The 26526-nt window shown below is 41.0% G+C and overlaps 1 protein-coding gene across 8 annotated transcripts in view; it reads right to left on the reverse strand.

Annotated features, from left to right (window-relative positions):
• The window catches only part of PLEKHM1 (pleckstrin homology and RUN domain containing M1), a 36923-nt gene extending 12759 nt beyond the window's left edge, over nt 1–24164 (reverse strand). Inside the window, exons 1-8 of one of the 8 annotated variants that reach the window (XM_042474917.1) lie at nt 14567–14711; nt 13055–13204; nt 9771–9852; nt 8020–8105; nt 7594–7690; nt 5358–5605; nt 3540–4175; nt 1398–1818 (exon numbers count right to left, since the gene is read on the reverse strand). In XM_042474917.1, the coding sequence (XP_042330851.1) occupies nt 1398–1818; nt 3540–4175; nt 5358–5605; nt 7594–7647 (1359 nt within the window). In that variant the 5' untranslated portion in view covers nt 7648–7690; nt 8020–8105; nt 9771–9852; nt 13055–13204; nt 14567–14711. Of the gene's footprint in view, nt 1–1397; nt 1819–3539; nt 4176–5357; nt 5606–7593; nt 7691–8019; nt 8106–9770; nt 9853–12155; nt 12344–13054; nt 13205–14566; nt 14712–24100 lie in introns of those variants that run through there. The other 7 variants (XM_042474916.1, XM_042474915.1, XM_042474920.1 and 4 more) reach the window with 7 other exon arrangements.
• Between the last annotated feature and the right edge of the window lie 2362 nt (nt 24165–26526).

Here is a 26526-nt window from a genome sequence, read left to right on the forward strand (position 1 = left end):
ACATTCTGTCTGACACCATAGAGAACTAGTGCAGACAAAATAATTTCCCCTGCATAGACAGTTGTTAGTTTCTTCTTTTTTCAGGGCAGGGCTGCCTGACCACCTTGCAAAACTGAAGAGATTCCTATATACCATAGTTCAGGTGCCCCTTGACTTTCAGGACCTTGTAGCTCCATTTGTGTGTGTGTGTGTGTGTGTGTGTGTAAATATTTTTACATGGAAAGTTCATTTTAATTATATTCCAAATAAAGTATACTTTATGTATGGCAAACATGGCAACTGTATGCCAAACAAAGTTATATATAGTGCATTTCACGCTCCTAAATGAACAAAGCCAGACTTTCTATCTGTATTGTGTGCTAATAATGCATTTTTCAATTCCTCCCTCAAATGTCCTCATTTTTCTGAAAAAAACACCCCAGTTTTCCATGAATCTTTTTTTTTGGAAATTTTATATCTCTGCTTAGGCTGGCTACCAAAACACAAGCTGAATACATTTAATTCATTTCCCCCACATAAAGCATACACTTAATGATGGGTTGTTGTTCTTTTAATTATTTAAGCTTTTGAACAAAGCTTATGAACAAAGCGTATCACATAACTTATATTTGTTCGTATTCAAGGAACAAGACACTATTGTTGTTTTTAGTGCAACTTACATGGCCACCCCTGTGGAAATTACACTGCTCTAGAAACTTCATTTACTGTTTAAAAACAGTGGAATGTTTAGCTTTTAGTGGAGTACTCATTATTTTAATAGGATCTGCAGGATTTCATAAAATCTTTGGATTGGCAAACTTAAGAACCACAGCATGTAGTAGGTGGTTAACCTATGATCTAGATGTTTTCATACTGCATCCCCTGACTACCCTAGACAGCAAAGCCAGTGGTGTGTGATGCTGGGAGTTGTGGAGGGCTTCACTCTGTCTACCTTGATGTAGGCGAATGGTTAGATAAGTTCATATTAGATTAAGCCAGATGTTACACAACTTTTAATTGTAATCTTTAGTTTCCTAACCCAACTCTTTCCCTAGCTGAACATTTTTCCAGAATATATATGAGACTACAAAGAAAATAACTGAACTTAAAAAACAAAATGCTGCAGTGTGTAGTTCTATATATAGTGTCCTACTCAGTCAGCTACATCCTTCTCCATCCCATTCTGGTCCAACAGTCAGTACCACACGGCCACTGAGAAACTCAGTCCTTGTTGGATTGTTTTCAGGTTAACTTCCCTACTTTCCCCACCTAAACACTTTTTTGTACTTCTGCAAAGCCTGAAGTCCCTCAAGCCTACCAATACCTCCTACTTGTATATGGATGGTGCCCTTTTACTGCATAAAGACTAAGAGATCACTCTCCGTATATATGATGATGGCTAGTAAAACAATTCCTACCGAACAGACTGCAGGCGAGACTGGTGACAGAGGTTGTCCTGTCCCTGGATGGCTTCCCTCCTGATCAATAGTGTGGCTGTTCTCTTTAGCTTCTCTCCTGAAGACTGGATGAGTCTTGGATGCATCTGTTTTTCCTTTGTTGGTGAGAGTAATGACTGGCACAAATGCCTGCTCAATCTTGGTATTAACTCCTGCTTCTCCAGTTTTCTGTGGGCTATCTGGACTTGGCTGCTGACAATTTGTTGTTGTAGAAGGCAGTTTGATGTCTGCAAGGCATTTGGCTGTTTCAGTAGAAGGAAATTGTGTAGTGCAAGAATGGGTGATGAGAGGACAGGGGTGCTGGGGTAGGGAAGATTCAGCTATGTCCTTTACTCCTACAGCTTCTGATTCTTTCTGTGCTCTGCTGAATTCTGCCAACACCCTTGAAGGAAAAAACAAAACAAGAAGCTAAAGCAAAATGCATGAGGGGAAAAAGCTGATTATGGTAATCACATCTCTAGGAAACCATTTGCCTTTAGGTAACCCTTGAATTATCACATGGCCACTAGTCACTTAAAAATGGGACATTAGTTCAGGCTTGGGAATCAGATGTTGTTCAGACTGCAACTCCCACAGCCCTAGTCATCATAAACCACAGTGAAGAATGCTGAGGGATGCATGATTCTTGTCTCTGTATAAATTGCTAATACAGTGGTCCCTTCTCTTAGATGGGGATCCATTCTGAACCCTCCCCCCCGGGGTAAGGAAAAGTCCTCATATGCTAGAGCCCCATTAAAACTAATGGGGCTTGTGCCTGCGGCCCATTACTATTTCCGACGCATGGTGCCACTTCTCCTGGTGCGGCTTTCAGCGTATGTTGAAAGCCACATATATTTCACCTCAAAATTGGGAAGAATGTCCTAACAGTAAGAGCTGTTCAACTGTGGAACACACTCCTTGGAGGGTGGTAGACTCTCTTTCTTTGGAGGTTTTTAAACAGAGGCTGGATGGCCACCTGTTGGGAGTGCTTTGATTGTGTCTTCCTGCATGGCAGGGGCTTGGACTGGGAGGCCCTTGTGGTCTCTTCCAACTCTATGATTCTATTATCTATATGATAACATTTTAATACAGCTGATTTAACATGAATAAAAATGGATTGTGTTCTGAGCTAGATACAATTGTTACAACGCAAGATCCTACTTTTAATTATCAGTATTAAGACATCATTTGGGGGTGAAGTCAGCAATCACAGTGAGAGTAATGCAGCAGATAGACTGTTGAGACTCAGCCATAAATTCAAATTCATCCTTAACAATTTAGTTATTGGGTGTATCAGGCCCAGCCAGCCTATAAAAACAGGGACGGTGCCCTACCTCAAAAGGTTGTTGTGAAGTTGAGGAACTCTGAATGCTTTATCTGGAAGATATATAAACCTGACATCACGGGCTAATGGTTGAAGTGCCGTAATATCATCAGCCAACTTCCCATGCCTGAGTACTTTCCAAATGATTTGAACTACAATTCCTAGCATCCTTCACCACTGGCCATGGGTGGTGTAATTTATTTGGACGGCAAAATGTTAAACAGCAGTTTCATAAACATTCCAAAGGAAAAGTTGAACAACCACTTTAAAGGAAGTGGAAGACCTTTGAGGGAAAACATCAGCAAGGGTTTGAGGAAGAAAAGTCTCAAAAGAGAATAACAGAATCACAGAGCTGGAAGTCCGCAAGGAATATCTAATCCAACCCATGCCATGCAGGAATGTGCAACTAAAACACCCCTGAAATATGCCCATCCAGCCACCATTTGAAGACCTGCAAAGAAGAGGAGTCTACTACCCCGTGAGGCTATACATTCCATTGTCATACAGCTATTACAGTAAAGAACTTCTTCCTAACATTTAGACAGAATCTTGACACCTGGCAGGAGGGACAACAACTTTGTGATGAATGGGATGCAGGAGAGGAAGATGATTTTCACACATTGATTCAGCTAACCAGCTATTTAGTGGTATTCAAGCAAGTCTTATTTGAATAAGATTCTGCTGTCCACTGAGATGCTTCCATGGTCTTCATAATGGGTTTTGGAGGTTTTTTTTGTCATGGGGGAATCACTGCAGAACTAAAGTTTAATAAAGTCAATGTCATTTATCCATATACTCACTCTTCAAGGGACTGGTCCAAGTCTTTTCTTGTTGCCACACCATGTTCAGAGTCATCTGCCTTGGGCTCCTCACCTCTATCAGGGATCTGGATGCAAGCTAATGTCCCAGGCAGAAGGCTGTCAGAGCCCAGGCTGGAAGATAGCTGTGAGGAGCTTGTTGTGCTGATGCTTAAGTTGGATGCTGTAAGTCTGCTTCCCTGTCGGCTTTTAACGACAGGCAAGATGGCTGAATGTACTTCGACTTCATCAGAGCCAGAAGACTGGGAGAGGGAGCCCAGGGATTCCTTCCTCCGGACCGCCAAACCTGTAAGGGGCTCTGCTAGTTCTGAGGCTGGGCAAAGGCCTGACAAGGATAAGGGTGTGATGGTCCATTCGTTTAGAACTGCTGACTTGTAAGAGAGGTCAAAAGCCAAGGAGGACAAGCCCTGAAGGTAAGTGAGGAGGAACTCAACCTCCTCAGTGTCCAGAAGCAAAGCCGGTGAATGGTAATACTCAGAAAGGTGGGCCTTTTCATGGAGCAAGAGCTTCAGGTAACACTCCATTAGGCCATCATTCAGGGCCAGTCTGAGCCAGGCACGGCAGCGACCCACATCTGTGTTGATGAAGTCCAAGTGTTCCAGTTCAGAAATGATGTTTCTGGAGAAAAGGGTGGGAGTAAAAAAAAGAAGAGTAAGAAAGATAAGATAAGGTCTGTGAAAACTGCATCTCCAAAGAGCAATGGAAAGCAAGAAGGATTTGGGCTTGCTGGAGCAGGCTGGGGAGTGACACATGTTCAAGGCTTCTAAAAGAAGGTAGAAATTAACAGAAGTGGTCCCCAAACTGTGCTCTTTAAGGGATTTTGGACTTCAGCTTTCAGAATACCAGACTATTGGCCAACATGGCTGAAGCTTCTTGGAGCTCAATTCCAAAATCTCTTAAAGGGCACAGTTTGGGGTTCACTGCACAAGAGGGTTGTGAGGCAGGTAAGAGATGACTGCACCATCTCATTACTGTCTGCTGCAGATTCAGTACCAAATATCTGGGTTACCCATGTCATTGTATTTCTGAATTTCATATTTGGGTATGAATTACACAGTGAAAAAAGCTGAGAGGAAAAAAAATCAATTCATGTGAAGCAGGGGATCAAAGAGAGTTCTACAGATGCTACGGACTGACAAAAAGACAATATAAATGGGTGTGAACACCAATCAAGTATGAACTGTTATTTGAAACCAATATGACTGAACAGAGGCTACTGTACTCTTGAGGTATCATGATACAACATGACTCACTGGAAAAGATGATAATGCTCAGTAAAGTAGAAGGCAGTGGGTAAAGGTGACCACACTACAGATGGGTTCATTCAGTCAAGGGAGCCATGCCCCCCAGTTTGCAAGATCCAAGAAGAGCAGTTAATAACGAAGGCTTGTGGAGATCTCTTGCTCAAAAGACCACCAGAAGTTGAAGGCACCTTGACAGCTAATAACAGTGACATCTGTTTCAGAGCTTGGGACTTTTTTGTTTATAACTCCCCAAAGTCCCTGGCTACATGGACATCCTTGCTGGAGGATTTTGAATTGTAGTTACAAAAAATTCCTTTTTCTAACCTCTGGTCTGAATCCACTGAAGCCCTCATAAGCTTTTTAAGGAGAAAGTACAAGTCCTATCACCAGCTGTATCCCTTTACATTACTGATCTGCAGTTATTTATTGTGCATGGAAATCTTACCTCTTCCTCTCCCCTCCCCCTCCCCCCATACTCCAAAATGATACTACAGCAGGAAAAATCAGTCCACTTTGGTGACAGCTTCACTCTCATTCCACAAAATGGCAGCCTTACCTATGTGTGATAGATTTTAGAAGGGCCCAGAACACCGGCTGGGGAAGGGGCAGGCGGCCCCCAAGTTTCCTCCCTTTTGCTCCAGTCTCAGGTTTGATGTGCTTGGCCTTCAAACCATGCACAAACACTGCCTCTAGTGCACAGCAAAGGGTGTTGGCGTCTCCATCATCACTGGTGACAAGAGCATCAGAGGTCACATAATGTTTCTGAAGGGCCTTGATAGAATTCACCAGCTGCTTCTTGATCAACTACAGTAACACAGAAGACAGACTATATGTAAGGTTGGGTCAAGATAAGAGAACTCCTTTCCCCTTCCCAGTTTTATTCGATATAATACAATCAAGATAATGAGAGGCAGCCACCTGCCATGTACCTTTTTTTTTAAAGGATCAAAACATGGTTGGGACAAAAAGTGTTACAACAGTTCTTTTGCGTTTGTGTTGGTTTTTAATTTTTAAAAAAAACAGTTAAGGAGGTTGGCAAAAACAAAAAATCATTCTGCTTCATGTGAACATGGGTTATCTGGGAAACTGCATATTGTGGAAGGTCCTTGTTTCACCATCCACAAACACACCTAAAGACATGAAGTATTTTATATCCCCAAATTCTAATTGTGATTACAAAATGTCCCAGATTAAGGAACTCACTGGAGTTTTTTTTTTTAATCTGCTTGGACAAAAGTTAAGGAAAAATCACACTCAAGTAGGAAACTCCTCTCTAATTCTTAGTTTTCCTTTTGGCATCTTAATCTCAAGGATGATCATACCAACAACAACACTTACCAGATTTATCACCAATCTCTTCTAGTGATAATTGTACAAAAATTCTACTTAAGCCATGTGCTTGTTGTATATGTGGTCAGAAGGGGAGAAACAACCTAATGTATTTATTTATTGTACTGCTTATTGTATGAACCCTATAACCAGATACCTGTATAAGTCATTGGACCCCATTTTGGAATTTTCAGATTTAGTAAAGATTTAGTTAAAGTTATTTTTTATCCAGTCCAGAAATGCAGATCAACTAAAGGGTGATGCAAATTAGTTCAGACAATTTCCCATTGCCTGTACAGGTGATCACCTAACTCAGGGCTGCAGAATGTGTAGGACAATGACTTTTCAGCAGTTGTAGGACAATGACTCCCAGCATGCCTCACCACTAGCTATGCTGGCTAGAGCTGATGAAGTTCCAGTCTAACATCATGCGACAGCCACACACTACTTCCACCTTTTTATGCTTGAAATTAACATCAGTAAACATTTTGCTCCTTTCTCTGTTCATATTACGATTTCATACTGGGGGGTAGTGAACTATAGTTATAAACTATAGACAACCTTGAGAAATCTGAACATGAGTAAGTGTAGCCAGTGAGCCACATGCCTTAATGACTTAAGCCATTCTGAGGCCCCAGCTTTTGATTTATTTGTATTAAAAATGCTGCCCATGCTTTCTAGGGTGTGTGTGCTTTTGCCTGATCCACCACCCCTTCCAACTTTGTTTTGGGCACAGGTGATGCCTTTTATACATCAGGAAGTAAGCCAAAAGTCCAGTGCCAGGACAAGGAAGCATGGATCTTATGAGGGCTAATGTGCCCCCCTGACAGCTGCCCACCTCTGGTTTAGTAGCCAAGTAAATGAAGCAATTCAGTATGGTTATCAAGGGAAAAAAATAGGGAATGAAGATGGGTGTTGGCAACTTATCAATGTTTGGAAATTTAGGAGTTTGTACTATGAGCTGTACCCAAAATTAGTCCCAAGAGTATGGGCCCATTCCCATTCTAGAATTATAGTGCTATTGTTCCACTTTAACTGCCATAGTTTTATCATATAGAATTCTGGGATTTGCAGTTTAGGGAGGGCCATTTAGAATTTTAAGCTAGAGTGCTCCACCAAACTATAAACTCCAGGATTCCATGGGATGGGACCATGGCAGTTAAAGTGGAATCATCGCACTATAATTGTACAGTGTGAATGGGCCCCTGGTTTCAAATCACTTTCTCAGATGACAATGAGCAAGGCTCTGAGTGTCACCATTAAAAGATGGTGAAAGAAGCTGCATGTTTGTTTCACTGAACCCCCAATGGGATGGAAAGGAGTCATAGGATAACTATTCATATGTCTTATGATCATTTCAAGGTTACACATAGCCTCTTCTTTAAAATGGGCTTGAACTATCTCACTTCCCTATGGCCAAGAAGACTCAACCTCTACAGGCCACCTCAACAATCTGACCTCACCTGGGTTACTTCCTGTGACCGACATCCATTTGCAGTGGTGTGGTTGGAATGCATGTCTTATTTCTGCTTCTGCCCAGCTGTGGAATCACATGTTAACCTGAAGATATCAGACAGAAAGGAAGAAGGCTTAGTTAAATTAGGTCTCAAGATAAAATCGACAGGAGTTGAGCAGTTTCTGGTTTGGGTTAAATTATCCAGAGAAATTAAGTTTTCCACAATAGCATTTCCCCCTATGATTTGTTGACCCCCTGCCCATGCTATCAGCTTTGTGCCCTTTGCTACATCCTGCTAAACTGTAGGTAGGTTGTCACAATTTCACTATGGTATTGTGTGAAGAAGCAGCATCCTTTTGTTTGTACTCCAAGTGTGGCCATACCATAGATCTGAATGATGGCCACTCAATGTCTCCACTGTCAGATAAATTACCTTTGAAAACCAGTTGCCGAGGAACACAAGCAGGAGGATTTCTGTACTAATGTCCTTGCTTTGTTTCTCACAGGCATATGGTGGTCCTGTGTAGGAAAAGAAAAGTAGACTGGAAGGGTCATGTGTCTAATCCAGTAAAGTACATGCCTTCAACTCACCTGTCGACAAAAAGCAACCCCATTAATTTCGTAGGGTTTTCTTAGGCAAGAAATACCCAGAAGTGGGTTGCCATTGCCTTCCTCTGAAATATGGTCTACAGTATCTGGTGGTCTCCCTTTCAAATATTAACCAGACCTGACCCTCCTCAGCTTATGAGATAAGATAGAATTTGATGCCCTTAGAGTATTTATTATCCAGTAGGGCTGGATAAACATAAACAAGACCACAGTTCTCACTTCTATATCAATAAAGCTGTAATAACTGTGTCCTGGTTTATGTGCTTGTTAGCTATATTAAGTAGAGGGGAGGATAAGGAGGATACTAGAAGAGGACTGCATAGTCTTTGGGCTTTGTGGGAATTAATTTGTTTCTCCTTAAACCCCTAAGGTCTACTATCTGGAGCCAGGTTTGGAGATCCAGAACGGGAGGGGAAACAAAATTGCAGAACGAAGTGTCTTGGAGCATGTGAAGAGCCCAGTAGTATTTCTTTTACAGTATTGGAGCTCGCACACAAATTCTTACAAACAGAAATCTACTCTGAGACCCCAGCCCCCAAGCATTCTTGATTTAATCAACCTCATTTCAGATGGGGGAAGAATGTTCCCTTGTTGTTATTGTGAAACCACTGTAAATTGAATGACTGCAAATCACACAAAGATATGTCAGTAAATCTCATTCTGCCTTCTGCCTATTCTTGCAAGGCTTTTGGGGTGGGGAGCTGGCAGCTTATGCAACCTCCCAGTCAGCTTTCAGAGGGGTGGGGAGGCAACAGCCTGATTGGGAAGAAGCACAAGTTCCATCAACTCTCCATTTCACACTCCAGCCCTAGCACACCACAGATTTCAAAGAAAGACTTCTTCCAGTCTAATTCCTGCATGGGGTAATGAGATCTTCTTGTGCATGTGCTATTTTTCTACTACATTTTCAAACTGTCCAGCCCAGTAATTGAAGTGACCATAACAACATAAAATACGAAATAAAACAAAGACAATAAAACAAGTCAGATAATAATGGGATAAGGACAACTCCTGGAACATTATTCACAGATCAACATCACCATGGAAGGGGCTTCCTGTCTTTGTTCTAGAATCACAGAGCAGAAGCCTGATTTTGTCAAAGCTGCTGATGGGCAGTGGCAGCATCCACCCAGAAAAGCCCCAATACCAGGCTGTCCAATCCAGAGTCCAGAACACCAGGGAAAAGATGTGTTTACAGCACACCCCTCCAGATAACTCCCAGGCAAATGAACCAGGCTATATGTGGCCTATTCCTATCCATCACACTTGGTCACTGGCCAATCTGAACAGTCATAAAATTCCTTTCCTAACCCTTGAACAGGATTATCATATATGGTTCAAGAACAAGCATCTTCTAAATATTCATAACAGAAATTTCACTTGAATGCTCTGTAGCTTGCCCATTCTTCAATTCGCCAGGCTGTGATGTATTACAAGTCTCATGTATTACAATTCTCTCTTTGCTCTGGTTCCCCACTAAGCCCACTTACAAGTCACAGACAGACAGAACAGGCAGGGTGTAAGCTGCTGCTTTTCACCACTAGTCAAGACACTGTCTGAAGCACAGATACTAACCTGCTGCTCATCTGAGTGCAGATGGAGAGCCTTGGTAGGACCACCGACAAAGGACAGCCTCTGGCAAAATCTGCACCATTACCTGGGGAGAAGGAGGCGGGCAGGAGATTAAGCCCCTTGCCTTCTAGGCTAGACTTGTCACAAGACGTCCTGAACTCTGAACACTGAAACTTTACAAGCTGAGCACAGCAGCCACAGGCAGCACTTCTCCTTAAGCTCTGACCTATTGTCCAGAAGGACACAAAAAGCTATCAATGCACTGTTTGCACTCCTCTGACTAGAAGTGCTAAAACTGAGAGAAATTATGTAGTGGGTTGGTTTGGTTCTCTTCCCTTTTAGAGGATCAAGTTGAAATCCCACTGATGGCATGAGTCTGAGTTATGGAATGAGCTGGGACCTAGCCCAGGGGTAGAACACATCTTTGCATATAGGAGCAGGGAGGGAAATACAGGTTCTGTACCCCCAAATTGCCATTCTTATTTCTATTTAGCAAAATCTTTTAATTCACAGTCAGTAATCAAAACGAAATAAGGCAAGTTGCCTGTGCCCACAGACTGACATCGATCTATTAGTGAAACAGGATGTTCACTTAGTTGTACTAAATCACATTTTTCTTAACTTGAAGTGGACCTGATAAGGAGTGCATACAGTAAGTGAAACTGAAGGTCCTTCATAGCCCAGCAAGAAAAAAGAAAAGAAAAAATAAATAAAATAAAAGTTCAATGGTTGACATAAAATATACCTTACCTGTTTCAGGAGTTGTCATTTATTGGGAAATATATGCTATTATTTTTATACCTTAATACAAATATTCCAATAAAATATATTCCACACAAAGCTTTGAACGTTTTTAAATATAATACTTAAACCTAATGTGCTGTATTACATAGCATTATTTAGAATACAGGAAAAATTCTGTTTTGCTAGAGTCTAAAGAATCGATGCCAGTCTGTGGGCACAGGCAACTTATCACATTTTGCCTTAACTACAGTACCTGCATTTGTGACTGACTGAGATCTGTAAGATTTTGCAATATTGAAACAAGCTTAGCAGTGCATTCATTAGCTTATTATACAGTGGGTCCTCCATATTTACTGAGGTTACAGTAGTTCCTCCACATTTACTGCAGGACCCCCATTAAAGTGAAAAATTGCAAACAAAAATCCACCTTTCCCCCCCCAAATCTGTGGGAACACCTCTCTAGGAATCTCTAGGTCCTTCAGTGCAGCTCTATGGCCAACACCCAGCAGACGGTGACCAAAGAATTGCACTGGAGGACCTACAAATGCCTAGAAAAGTGTTTTAAGAATCTCTATGTCCTCCAGTGAGAGCATATGGTCAACTTCGGTGCAGAGTTGTGCTGGAGGAGCTAGAGATTCCTAGAGAGAACTTGTTAATCAAATCCATTTCAAATTAAGTTGAAACTTAATCCAGACAAGACAGAGATGCTCCTGGTCAGTCAGAAGTCAGATCAGGGAATACGGATCCAGTCTGTTAGATAGGGTCCCAGTTCCCCTGCAGGTTCGCTGTTTGGGAGTACTCCTGGATTCTGCTTTGAACCTGGAGGCCCAGGTCTCTGCAGTGACCAGGAGTGCTTTTGCACATTTAAAACTTGTGTACCAACTGCACCTGTTCCTTGAGATGCTGGATCTGGCCACAGTGGTACATGCCCATTTGAACTACTGTAATGTGCTGTACCTGGGCCTGCCACTGAAGAGTGTTCAGAAACTTCAGCTGCTTCAACGAACTGCAGCCAGTCTCTGTCCATATATTCCAAAATGCCCTGACTGTAAACAGCACCCAAACCTCAACTGTTTTCTGAGCCACCACCAGCCCTGCCTTTTGAAGCCTGAAATACACTATCAGCTCCCTTTTCTTAAGAGCTTAATTTGAATGGTTGTTTTCAGTTTGACAACCCATGCTAATCACAAGAGGCCTAAAAAAAATCAGCATAGTTTCTGCATAAACAATTCAACCATTAAATATTAGGCTGCAATTTATATAGATAATTTAGAAGTCAAGTTTACAGTTCAGGTTTAAAACATCAGCAAAGAGCCAGTTAATGCCAAGGCTCAGCCCTGGAAAACACAAAGCAACACAATAAGCATGCACCTCATTAATTCACCAGCATCATACTCCTCCAGTGTGAGTTTCATAAGCAGAATTCAGAGAAGGTACATTTTTAGACTATAGCTCCCCCAATTCACTATCCAGGTCAGGGCTGGGGGATTGGGGGAACTGCGGACCAAAAAAGTAACTTTTCCAAGCACTGGCATCTGAGGCCTACTTTCTAACACCAGAACATTTGGGTTTTCTCTCAAATAACAACACACACACACCGATACACAAGAGGCCAAAGGAAAAGACTTGTTGACAGGATCCTACCACAATCACATGTTGTTTGCTGACAACCCTCAGCTGCTGTTCTCAACAAACCTAGAATAGATATCCCATCTTTCAGCACTTTCCATAACAGAAAACTGGGCTGCTGCTGACAAGAAATGTTTTCCCTCCTGCAAAACACCGGGCTGACAGCCAGAGAGAGCAAGCAATGCCTCTGAGGCACAGACTTTGCAAACAAACAGTGGAAGAAAACACGATCAAGTGGCTGAGAGGAAGGCGGGTCTTGCTAAAGGAGCCTATTTCTCAATCAGTGAAAGGCAGGATAATCCAAATACTCAAAGGGACCCACTAATCTCTGAGACACAATGAGTACTTTTCCCATGCACTATGTCTTATAAACATGTGTGTGTGTGTTTCCTTGTCCAATCCTTAGTACAACAACTAGAATAAAACTGGGAAACAAGTGCCTCGAGTCATCTAGAACGACTACCTGGTCTAAAAGCAGAATCTTTCCTGTTATAACCCTTCAAACTATTTTTGAAGAATACTATTTGTATACAGAGAGCTAGTGTAGTGTAGTGGTTTAAGCGCTGGAGTAGGCCTCTGGAAACCACAATTCGAATCCTGACTCGGCCATGTAAATCCACTGAGCAACTTTGGGCAAGTCACACTCTCTTAGCCTCAGACGATGGCAATGGCAACCCTCCCCCAGGAAACTTGCCAAGAAAATCCATGATAAGAGTTCTTAGAGTCACCTTAGGCCTTATGGTCACCATAAGTTAGAAACAACTTGAAGGCACACAACAACCACATGTATACAGCATGTATACAGCATGTTCAAATGTACATATACACAGGCACAAGTACGACATGGTGACAGAGTTGTGCAAGTATATGGCTTGTGCTAGGGCACGTTAAGGCAGCGTTACCAAAGGACTCACCTTGATGTTAGGAATGTTGTAGGCATACATCTATAAAACCAGGAGTCTGCTCTCTGGGGTCAGCTGGCTATCAATATTCTCCAGCATCCAGTCCTTTGAAGCTGCACATCTCAGAGGTGGTCAGGTTCCTCCTTCTTTGGCTCAACAGTTCTAGGAAAAAAGGCTGCTGTGAGCACATGACAGGCACCAACTCACAAGCTTGGGACAGAGGGTTATAAGCAACACCAGTCAAGTCACACAGTGACTAAGCCAGGACCTGGAAACTTAGCAGCCATTCATCCCTCAGCCTTGCAAGCATTGCTCCACATAGCACGGATGACAAGGCTTTTCCTGACCACCTGACTGATGCTGTCTTCCCACATTTAGAGTCTTTGTCTGGGAAACTGTCAAGCAAAATCTAGTACACAGAAGCTTGGCAGGTCTATGGTAATTTATTCATTTATTTATTTATGGTGCATTTAAGCAGTTATGGCTGGTGGTTTCTTCCATGTCAGTGGGGTGGTGAATGTACTCTGAGGTTTAATGCAAACTATAAAGGACCTAGCCAAGGTGGTGCAACGTATCACCAAAATAGGTTCAGAATCTTGGATAACTCCTTTAAGGTTCTGACTAAAGCCTGAAACAGATTTACCACCACACTGATATGGATGCCCTACTCACAGTGAATTTAAATGGGGACATCAGGAACTACATGGTTTTCAGGTCCTCTCTTCCCAAATGTCACAAAGAGAATAAAAGAGAGAGAGAGAGAGAGAGAGAGAGAGAGAGAGAGACTCTTTTCACTGGATTCGTGCAATCAGTTTCCCTTTAGGATGTCCACTTATGCATCAATCCAAAAGAGGAGACTGACTGGCATAAAATATAGGCATATGATAATTTATCTCTAAATAAATTAAGCAAATTTATAATTTAAATGAAATAATCTCCGACGAGTGGGGAAACTGGTAGCCTGTGTGTCTGCTCATTTTTTTCTCAAGGAACAAATACTAGTGGGCCACTTCAAAGCCCCTGCTCTCAACTCTTAACACTTTAACTTTTAAAGTGGACACTGACCAGACAGTCCTTTAAAGAGAGGCTCCCTTCAAATAGACAACTGTCCTCTGACCACCCATCAAACAGAGTACTGTTCTCTGTAAAGAAGAACACATGGCCACCATGTCACTTTCTTTCTAATACAGTGTGTGTGTGTGTGTGTGTGTATATATATATATATATATATATATATATATATATATATATATATTTCTCTTTAAAGCCGCCTTCCCCAACCTTTGCCCTTCAAGATGTGTCAGAACAAAACACCCATAATCCCTCAACAATAGGTGAAACTGATAGGCTTTTTAGTCCCAGACATCAGCAGAGATAAGGAGCCCTTCCAACTTTGAACAAGTTGTCCTGCAAAATTGCAACACCTCTTTACCCAACTCCTCTTTAGGAAACAAGCTCTCTTAATGGCAACCTTCCCTCACAAAAAATGTACACTTAGCAATAAAATTGCATTTCAAGAATCACCTGCTACTCGAGTCGCTTTTCTGCAGTCACTAAGTCATGGTGGGAACAACGGGTAAGGAGCAGCTTCCTCCTGTTACTGGTTGGGTTGTTTTTATTACCCCAGACCAGCTACTAATACCCGAATCATGCTGATGAGCAAGAAACATTTAATCTTCCTTCACATGTCCGGAGATGCTTATTATGAAATGAATGAGATGTCATCGTCATGAGCCAACAACCAAGAAGCAAGTACTGTATTTTAATTATGAAAAGAGAAGCCAGCATAGGACACACTGACCTTCTCAAGCAACATAGGATTTTTTTTATAGTAAACCTGTCCGATGGGGTTAGTTTATAGGACTTTTTCTAATTTTGGAAACTCTTAATTTCTGAATTACTGAAAAGAAAGATCCTGCCCCTCATTTTGTGTGCAGAGGAGGGAATGCCTCTTTCCTTCTGCAAAACTAACAATGCACCTCTAGGATAAGATACTCTCTGAAAATAATACATTTAGCCCACTTTGCATAGTGCTTGCTGAATGAATTGCGCTAAATTATACTAAAGGCCTCCCTATTTCCAGCAGCCTGTTCTTTCCATATATCTCTAGGAAGGCCACAAACAGGTCAGAAGTACAACCACACCCTCACAACTATATGTTAAGCAGCAAGCAAAGGCCATTCTTGTGACTTAACATGCAAAAGGATATATTGTTCATAATGCAGCTTCAGATTTTTGTGGAACCATACAATATTGGGAAGTCTGGCAGGGAGGCATGATGTCTATGGCTGCATCTGTACTGCAGAAATACTGTACTGTAATCCAGTCTGATAACCATTTTAATTGCCCTGGCTCAATGCTAAGGAATGCTGGGAACTGTAGTTTTGCAAGACATTTAGCCTTCCCTGTCTGAGCACTCTGGTGCTACAACAAACTACAATCCTCAGAATTCCATAGCACTGAGCCATGGCAGTTAAAGCAGTGTCAAACTGGATTATTTCTGCAGTGCAGAATAGCCTGTGTCTCAGGCCCTAGACCAGCTATGGGAGTTGCACCTCTTCTTATGGGCAGTCCTCCCTCCCCAGAGTTTAGAAAAATTACTTCTTGTAGATTACAACTCTTACGACTCCAGAACCTTCCAACCAATATGGTCTACACCAAAAAATTCCAACTTAAAAAACAACAACAACCAGTTCTTAGCAAAGCCATCTATTTGACTTTGGTTTTCTTACTTCCCCATGCCTTAAATAAAACATTTAAAAGGAAAAAAAATGAAAACATGGGACAAATTGGAAGCAGACAGTCATACATGATATCTCTGCACACTTCTAGGTGGCTATGCTGTTTTGAGTGAAAGAAGCTACTCCTTCCCACTACTAAAATTTTTAGCAGCACAGAAAATATATTAGTGGTAAGGAGCATTACTGATGGGGTGTAAATGTTCTACTCTTACAACGGGACCCAGTGCACATCATCTGATGAAAACAACCCATTTCCCCCCTCTAAATCCAAATGGCTTTCAATAAACAGAAGAACACAGGGAGTGTAAATGACAGGGGGTCAAAGACTCAGAAGGGGAGGTTGTGTGGGAACATGAGAGGTCAGTCTTCACTTTGTTTCCAAAGAAATTCCCACATTTTCCTTACAAACTGAATTCCCAGCATTGCTATGGAGAGATGTGAAAACCACTCCATCTTGATTTTACTGCATTTATCCATGTCCCACCAGAATTTTATTCCTGTAGTTCTGCAATGGGTTGTGAAACCATGTGGTTTTCTTACACATGGAAATTTGTGTGCATTTCCCCTCCATTTCTTAAGGTGCATATTTACTTATTGATTTCACCTGATGTGTAACTCTATGTATTTTTTCCAGTTAAGTACATTTTACCTATCCTCATTTAAAAACATTCACTTTGTTTTGTGCACATTTTATTTTGCACATTTTATTTTTCCAAAATGCTTGGTGAGCCTTCTACAGATGTGAACTTTCAAGGCGAGACGCATTTGTTGTCACAAGGAGTTTCAAGAGGTGCAAAAACTGCAACTCTTACAGTCTTGACAAGACAGTATCTTTCCATCCCTATTGTTATGATGAATGAAAATGAAACTGCAAATGCACAGCAATGAGGGTAAATGACAGAAGCCCTGCTGCTCAACAAGTGCAATGAACTTAGAACAAGTATTACATATGTATTACAAAGATTACACCCAGAGAAACTGCAGCGTAATCTGTAACTTTCTACCCAGGCGAAAGAGGACTGTTATGCAAACACATTTACACACAGATAGAAATGGCAGCTTTCATTTTCCCTGGCAGCTTTGAGGATGAGTGATATTCATTGGCAACGTGGTGCAGGGGCAACAGTTAACATCCCCACCCCACTCCATGCTTCCAGTCCTGATTGATGTCTCACAGCTATTATGAAAAAGAATAAAAAATATGTGAAATAAAATTACAAACATCTTGTAAGTCTAACTTGACACCTTAAGGATGAGTGGAGTGGAGCGAAACAACCTGCAAAGGAGCAATGTAGCAGCTCTGGGTATCTGCCTTTTAAAAAGGTTGACTACAGTCTTTGTAATTTCACATTCAGGCTTATGAGACTACAATATGCACATGCTTAAATGACTGGATGAATCCTCTTACAGATCTCAGTCAAGAATCTTGACTGGAATGAGGAATGTGTGACCCATGGGCTGCATGTAGTCCCCATGGCCATTTCCGTGGGTCTTGGGGTCCACCAGGGGATTAAAAAAAATGAACCCACATGCTCTCTGGGGAGCCAAAAGGCATTTTTGCTCTTCAGACCATTTTAGGACCAGGAAAGGCCCTTCTTGAAAAGAGAGGATAGCCTTAAAGTAGCCCAGGATGTTCTAAAAACAGGAAAATGCAACCCAAAGTTCTTACAGAGTAACTGGGGGAAAAACTTATTTTGTGAGAAGGATGTGGCCCTCCAAGTTCAATTACGTGGCTAAAGCAGGTCGCCAACTTCCTACCACTGTCCACCCCTCATCTTCACAGCAACAATTTTCATGATATTGAAGGCATATTTTCCAGTCTTGGAGTTTGTGGAATTTGCAAGGCCAAAATTCATCGTTTTCCAGCTTATAAAGAGTTCCCTCACATGATCAGGCACAGGCTGGAAACTCAAGAGAGTAAAAAAAGGCATTCAGTCATAACACAAACCATGTTGGTAGCTTATCATTACTTGGCTTCAGATTCAAAGTCCTCACGAGCACAAACAAACAAAAAAGGAGATAGTACTCGCAACCACCAAAAGTTGTAACAGCACACAAATCTTTGGGAAATGAGGGCTGAAATTAGAAATGAATTTAGGGGAAAAGATTTTTGAGTGGAGCTTGTTTAAGAACATACAGTACCTAAGCATTCATGCTGGAGTAGACAAAAATCAGCTATTTTATGCAATTCCTCATGTCAATATTTTAAATCAGATTTTTTAAAAAAAAAATCCTCAACAAAATGTAAGATCTATCTCATCTCATCTAACATCTTTTATTGTGCCACTAAGGGCCAAAACAGATGGCCCTGAAGGGATGACATGATGCCGCCCCTTTGAGTGCTGGATCAGGGCTGCATCAACCGCACACTGCAGCCACAATCCAGCTATTTGCCAGCTCAAAAAGAGGTGGCAAAATGCCACTCCTTTTTCAGTCGGTAAAAGGACACCTTTTCCGTTGCTGCTGCAGCTTTGTGGTGTTCCTGTGGTGTGCAGTATATAAACGGCATGCTGCCAGAGAGCCACAACACTGCCCACTGTCTGGTCAGGAGGGTGGTGTGATGCTGGTTTGGGGGCGTCATCGGCGTGTGCGTCATCTAAACCCAATGGTAGAGGGATATTAATGCAAGCAGAGGCCACCTCCCTTCTTGGCCATTTGTGGACCAGTGACAAAGGGCAATAAAAGCATGTGAGTCTGACACTTTAACTTTTCTTCTCGTTTTTCACATCTTTGCCCTAAGAAGAAGTCTGTAAGGCTTCAAAAATTTGCATGATATTATTTTCTAAACTATGGTTGATCAATAAAGGTATTGGAGAGCCAGTGAAGTGTGGTGGTTTGAGTGTTGAACTATGACTCTGAAGACAGAAGTTCAAATTCCAGCTCGGCCATAAAACCCACTGGGTGATCTTGGCCAAGTCACACACTCTTAGACTTAGGAGAAAGCAATGGCAAACCTCCTCTGAACAAATCTTGCCAAGAAAACCTCATGATAGGTTCACCTTAGAGTTGCCATAAACCAGAAATTAATTGGAAGGTATACAACACCAACAATTTTGTGAACTTACTGTTTCCTGACAGAAGTCCATGCAAAGTGCTTTTCTAATAAATCTGGAAGGACAGTTGCTCACTGTGACGGTCCCAACAGTCTAGCTCTGAAGGAGTGTCCAAAAATGTAGGCAAGAGTGCTGATTTGTATCAGCAAACTAGTTCTAGCAGTTTTTATCTCTACCAGGAGTAGTTCTTTTGTGAAGCTAATAGGTGTCAGTTCTTGATTCAAGATTAAGCCTCTGAAAAATATGTTACATTCTGGCAAATACAGGCAAAAATTCATTACTACTGGAAAAATCCATTTTCCTCAGCTACTGCAAGGAATACCACTGAACTAAGGGTGCCTTAGGAGCAGACAAATAATGTTATAATTTCTGTGAAGCAGTAGGTTCTGTCACTTCGGTTTTGAGACCCTTCATTATACCACTATGCACATATCATCCTAAACAAACCAAAGACCAAAAGTGTCATGGTACGCTTAGCCATTTCTGCTGCATGTAGGACTGCTTAGACATAATTCACCTATATACAGTATGCTAATCATCCATGATGTCTCTGCCTTACAGTGATGTGCAAATTAGATCAAACTATACTCTTGTCGATGTTACAAAATTATGTACTGAACTGTGAGCCATAGTGGTTTGATGGCACTATTTTTCAAGAAATATATGAGAAGCTCTAAGAAGCAAGCTGGGATTAAATCAATAATTTAAGTTTCCCGCTTGATCAATGATTCAAACAAATGGTTCCCATCAGCCTGGATTTACTCACAGGTTGTATTCATGTAACCCTCCAAATGTTGTTGGATTGCAACTCCCCACATGCACCACCTGATTGTACTAGATAGGACTGCTAGGAATTGCAGTCAACTCCACCTGAAGGACTACACAACTCCTACCCAGTTTAAATTAATCAGTCCTGAAGAGCAAGATCCTGTCTCTTGATCTACCTAGGCCTGTCTTAGGTCCTGTTTCTTAAAACGTGACTAAATGCCTGTGATGACATGCTGGGTGACAGCACAGGCAGTTTATTTATTGCAAGAAAACGTTGAGTGTGTACAATGTTTTCCTGTGTTCCTCTGTGGGCCTTGCAGGTGGCACTGGGCGTGGGAAGCATGATTTTTTAGCTTTCTGTTTTAGCAGAGTCCACAGGCCACAAAGGTGGATGAAGCATGCTTGAGAACTGAAATGACCTAATAAAAGGCAATGCTCTAATAGGAATTTTACAGCACTTGGAAAAATTACTGTTTCGGATGACAACTCCCAGAATCCTCCAGCCAGCGTAACCATTCTGGCTAAGGAATTTTGATAAGTATAGTCCAAAAAAGTAACCTTTTCAGACTCTGGATTTTGGTGTTATTTTTAATGGCTGGCACTGCTAATTTTCTCCTGTTTCCATACTCACTGTTGGCACTGCTTAAAAGAGTGCATCTGGACTTCCAGATGCCTACATGTGCTCTCCTGTATTAGAGTCCATCAGTTTCTTTCCCACTAGGGACCCTCTGATGCTCAAAGCATCTTAGGATACTTTCATTACACTGCTACATGGTATGAAGGCTCTCAAACACCTGGAATTTCTGTTTCTAAGGCCTAGACAGAGATAATAATAATAATAATAATAATGATAATGATAATGATAATAATAATAATAATAATAATAATAATAATAATAATATGTTTTATTTATAAACCGCTATTCCAAATAGATCATAGCGGTGTACAAGAAAAATCTATAATTGAAGGACACTGTGTCTTCAGGCCAGCCCCTGATGACGCTGGGCCGGCCTGCTCTCTCCCTCAATGGCCAAAAGATGACAGTTATGGAGGGAGGGCACTCTGTCTTCAGGCCAGATGAGATTTTGCCACAGTCTGTCATTGTGTTATGTTATTTCTTTCACACACAGTCACACATAGCTGGGTGGGGGAATCTGGAGAAATGCTCTAAAGCCTTTACCCTTCCATGGTCCCACTGGAATAGCCTCCTTGATGCCAATGGTGGAGTCACTTCCACTGCAACAAGAAATGGACAAAATGTGCTCCCAATGCACCCTTGACCTTTCCAAACTCCCTGGTCTGTACTTTTTCTCACTCACCCCCCAGCAAAAGTGAATGATGTTTCCTAGAAACCTAAAGAAGCAGCAATTCACCTTTAAGGTAGGCCATAGCGGGCCCAGCAGCATGTAGTGTTTTTTCTTTTTAAAAACCTTACTTTTAGAAAACAGAAATGAACTTTCAAGTTTTGAGTTCTTGTTTTTTTTTGGTAGTCTGTGTAATCCTTGGAGGAGGGTACAGTGGCAGAAAAGTGGCCCATAGACCAATCACAGCTGCCCATCCCAACACTACAAAGAATATGCGCATAGGGAAGTGAGTAGTTCCAATCCTGCTTGGCCTCACCCCACACCAGTTATTTGTAAAAGGAAAATCAATGGGTAACGGGGGGGGGGGGGAATCACATCTAGTTTGGCCCTGAGTTTACTCTAGATGGAATTTTACCTACACAACAAACACACACACACACACACAGAGTATAGATGCCCACAGAGCTACAATATTTGCAACACTGTTCTTGAATATATGATTATTACTTTTTAAGCAAGCCTTCATTTAATAAAAAAAATCACAGGGCAGTTAAGACTAAAAACTAATAAAAGGATCAGACAAGCTTTCAAAGGCAGGGAGTTCAATAATCAGAGGCCAGAATCCTGGTCATTACCCACAGACAGGTCCACAAACAAGATCACCTCTAAAGTTCCCAAAGCTTGGGCTAATACTTAATTGGAGAAGCCCTCCAACAGGACCTCTAGTAATAAAGCAGGCGTTTGTTGCTGTGTGCCTTTAAGTAATTTCTGATTTATGGCAATCCTAAGGCAAACCTATCACAGAGAGTTCTTGGCAAATTTCTTCAGAGAGGGTTTGCCATTGCCATCACCTGAGGCTGAGAAAGTGTGACTTAAGGTCACCCAGTGGGCTTCCATGGCTTCCTGGTCTCCAAAGTCATAGTCCAATGCTCAACCCACTATACACCATACTGGCCCAAGCTATACACCTGCTCCTTATTAGTACATCTACCAACATAACCAAAATGTGATGCTATTATGGCGATAGCAGCTAAGGTACACAGAGCCATGCCCCTTGTTTTAAAGAAGAATGATGCCTTTACAGCACCATTTTTCTTTAGAATAAGATGTGCTTTGCATCCTATTTTGAAATGAAGTGGATTTGTTTTCTTACTTCCAGTGTTCATACCAAAAGGCAATCTGCATCCAGTGGATTCCAGGAAGGAATGAAATTTGCTGCTGGAGCCACCAAGGTTGCCTATCCCTCATGTAGAAAATCCATTCATTCAAACACATCTAAAGTCAACCAGCCACCATTTATCCCCACAAACCTGCTACAAAAGATTTTAGCGATTCAGCAATAGTCAAAAGCGAAGGGGTGTAGAAAGAGCATCCTGAGGAGGGGGCACACCAGCACCGCTTTTAAGGACATTGGTATCACATCATGTGTCAAAGAAGCATTTACTAAACAATGCTGAGGTTTCCTCACTAACTCCCCTTTAACCACTCTCCTCACTGGCCTATTGATTTCCCCAAAATACTCCTCTTTTACAGTGATGTCACAAGGGGGTGCGCGGGTGCAGACCACAACAAGTGACACCCAAAAAGGGTGTGTGTGTGTGTGTGTGAATGCTGTGGTATTCACCTGCTTCCCTTTAAAATGGTGACGATGAAAGATGATAAAATGATGATGATAAATGATGTCAAAAGAGATGTTGGGAGTGAGGTGAAGCTCAGTAGAAGGAAAAAGGAGAATGGCGTCTTACTTTAAAAAAAAATTAACTATCATGACTTAATTTAACTATCATGGCTTTATCTATTTAACTTTTAATTTTTTTAACTAGCTAGAATTATTTTAAATTAAAATTTCAACTTTCAAAAACTTTATTTTTAAATAAAATTTTAAATTTTAAATAAATACATTTTTATTCTCTTTAAAAACATCACATTTTAAGCATATTTATTATTATTATTATTATTATTATTATTATTTCCTTATATTTCCTTTTTTTCTTTTATTTTCTTATATCCCGCCTGTCTCCCAATATAAGAACTCAAGGAAGCAAACAAGTATAAAACAATGCCATTTAAAAACAAAATATTAAAATATTTTAAGGTGGGGGGGGGGGGGGAAGAGGGCAGAATTTGGGATTTTAGTGTATTATTATTTTATAATAATAATAATAACAATATATTTATATTCCACTTTTTCCTTTTGTAATGGACTGTTTTACTGTAAGCCGCCTTGGTCCTAGTCAGAGTAGGCGGGATATAACTAAATTATGATGATGATGATGATGATGATGATGAAATACATAAATACAAAATTAAAAAACCAGGATTAAAAGTTATAAATTATAATATTTTAAATATAATATATTAATTTTTAAAAATAAAATAATATACAAATAAATAATACATCAATAAATTTAAAATATGAAATAATACATTTATAATATATAATTTTCTAAAAATAAAATAAAATACAAATACATAAATAAATATAAAATATAATATGAAATAATATATACATTTATAATATGTAATTTTTTAAAAATTAAGTAATATATAAATAAATAATACATAAATATAATAACATGAAATTATATATAAATTTATAATATATAAATTTTAAAAATAAAATAATATATATATAATATAAATAAATATAAAATATAATATGAAATAATATATAAATTTATAATATGTACATTTTAAAAATAAAATAATATATAAATAAATATAATAACATGAAATAATATATAAATTTAAAATATATAAATTTTTAAAATAAAATAATATATAAATTTATAATATATAACTTTTAAAAAATAAATTAACATATATATACTGTATATACACACACACACACACACACATAAATAAATATAAAATATAATATGAAATAATAATATATAAAGGTGTTTGTAAATATACAGTATTTGGGCTGTGCCTATAATACTGTCATCTGAAGGTATAATTAATAGCTCCTTTAAAAGCCCAGAGTGGATCCACTGTTCCACTGACAAGGGACTCAGCTAGTTGTTCATGCCACAGCTATTAGCTTGCTTACATTCAGTGGTAGATGGGAACTAGGATTTAGGACTCTGTATGCCTCTCTCCCTTTTCCAGCCCTCCCCTCACTATCTCTGCAATCCCCTGAAAGGGGCGTGGCTTAGAAGGGGGCAAAGAACACCTGAAGAAGGGACTCACCCGCTCAGGAGCCAGACCCAGACACTGAGCTGACTGTGGAACAATCCCGGAAGTGAGCCTAAACCACGCCCCCTGACGTCACGCACCCAGAGCCACAAGATACCATAACACCTAGACTTTAGATATTAGAGCCACCCGTGTCCCGGATATTGAGGATTCCTTATTCCCCTCATAGGCTTCACTGCACAATTAGTCCAGTTTGGGCCTCGCTTTGTGGAGATTGTCGCGCACTACACTCTCATTAAAGCGTGGCACCTCAATGGGAAAGTACAATGACACCCCAAATCCACATGTTCTGTGGATTTTGGATGTTGTTGTACTTTGCTGTAGTAGGGCAAATGATCTCAATGGAACTTAAGTGATGTCAATGGAACTCAAGCTATGGAATTTTGAACGTTTTGTCTGATTGACCATTCTCTCAGCCAATGAGATCTCTGGATCCTGGCTTCTCCGCCAATCATGGCGCGTCAATGAGGGAGTGGGCGGGATTATGGAAAGAAAGGCAGGCTTGGAAAACAAAATAGGAAACACAGAGCGGAAACAAAACAAACGAGCCAGCCCCGCCCCCACTCCAGCGTCTGACCAATCAAATCGGCGTTCCCTTTGCCCCGCCCATTGCTTGCTCTAAACACAAACTTAGGAAAAAATAGAGGCACGCTTGTCCTTTTTTTCACTCTTGGACCAGATTTTAGTGTATTTTGAGTTGTTGCATTTGAAAGAAACACAATAAGAACTTCATACCACACACAGGTCCAAGTCACACTGCAGCAATAATCCAGTTTGAGACCGCTTTAACTGCCCTGGCTCAATGCTAGGGAATCCTGGGAACTGTAGTGTCTGTGAGACATTCAGCCTTCTGTCAGAAATTGCTGTGGTGCCACAATAAACTACAATTCCCAGGATTCCTTAGCACTGAGCCAGGGCAGTTGAAGTGGTCTCAAACTGGATTATTTCTGCAGTGTGTGTGTGTTTTAACTAAAGAAGAATGAATTTACATGTATATATGGCTGTTTTTAGCTTTTATTTGGTCAGGCCCTTCAATGGTCCCCAAACTATGCACTTTAAGGGATTTTGGACTTCAGCTCCCAGAATCCCAGGCTAATGAGCAACATGGCTGAGGCTTCTGGGAGCTGAAGTCCAAAATCTCTTAAAAGGCACAGTTTGGAGACTACTGCTCTAACTGATGCCCTCCAAATGTTTTGGACTACAATTCCCACAATCCCACAGCAAGGAAGGATAACCATGGCAGCATTGGCATATTGTCCCTAGCCTATAACTCCCAGCAGCCCTAGATAGCATAACCAAAAGGGATGAATGACAGGAGTTGTTGTAATCTGAAAATATATGTAGTTCCACAATTGCCAAGACATTGCTTTAGGATAGTGATTTCCAAATTCTGTCCTCTAGGTATTTTGGACTTCAGCTCCCAGAAACCCCAGCCAGCTTGGCCAACAGGAATTCTGGGAGCTGAAGGTCAAAGAATCTGGAGGACCAAAGTTTGGAAACCACTGGTCTATAGAGCACAGTTTGGGGACCACGGCCCTATGTGTTGTTTTTTTTTTGGAACATCCTACATTTTGCAGTGCCTTGTCCTCTTTTTTTGCAGTTTAAGTTGGGGCATTGAGAATATTCAACCAGAGAGAGAGAGCGCTCTTGGACCTCACTGAACTACAAATCCCAGAATGCAACAGGAGGCAGCCAGAGCAGTTATAGTGGAACAGCAGCACTTATAAAAGAGTAGTGCCAAGTAATGTGCCAAGTTCCACTGAGATAATTTAAGCAGTCACATTGGCCCTACTACAGCAGAGTATGATAACATCCAAAATCCACAGAACAGGTATATTTTTATTGGGCCATCCGAAATGCATCATGTATTTGGTAGGTTTTGGTTGGCCCAATGAAGGTAGGCCCATTTTGTGGATTTGGGATGTTATTGTATTTTCCATTGAGGAGGTGCAACGCTTTAAGAGTGTGGTGCAACGATCTCCAAAGGGATGTCAAAACTGGACTGTTTGTGTAGTGAAGCCTAGGAGGGAATAGCGAACCCTCCTTTTCTTTTCTCTGCCTTTGAACTATTTTCCATCATCACTGGTTTGCTACATCTTCAGCTAGGAAGTGGCGCTCCTGAGCATGTGTAGAAGGAGAGGCAGGTTAAGCTTAAGAAATTATGGCCAACACCGAGGATGAGACTGAGAGAGCTCCTTTGACAGTGTCCAGAATGCGAGAGCCCTGTTCACAGTGCATAATCACAGTGTTGCGATTCCACTTTAACTGTCATGGGTTCGATATGCCAGTTAAAATGGAAACATGGGGCTATGATTGTGTAGCAGTGTGCAAGGAACCCAGGTCTTTGAGTTAGTTGCTCCCCTGGGCACAATTTCACCAGTAGTTTTAATTTTCGGAAGGCAGCTTCGATGCAAGCAAAT

Source organism: Sceloporus undulatus, chromosome 6 (assembly GCF_019175285.1).
Source record: "Sceloporus undulatus isolate JIND9_A2432 ecotype Alabama chromosome 6, SceUnd_v1.1, whole genome shotgun sequence".
Classification (NCBI taxonomy): domain Eukaryota; kingdom Metazoa; phylum Chordata; class Lepidosauria; order Squamata; family Phrynosomatidae; genus Sceloporus; species Sceloporus undulatus.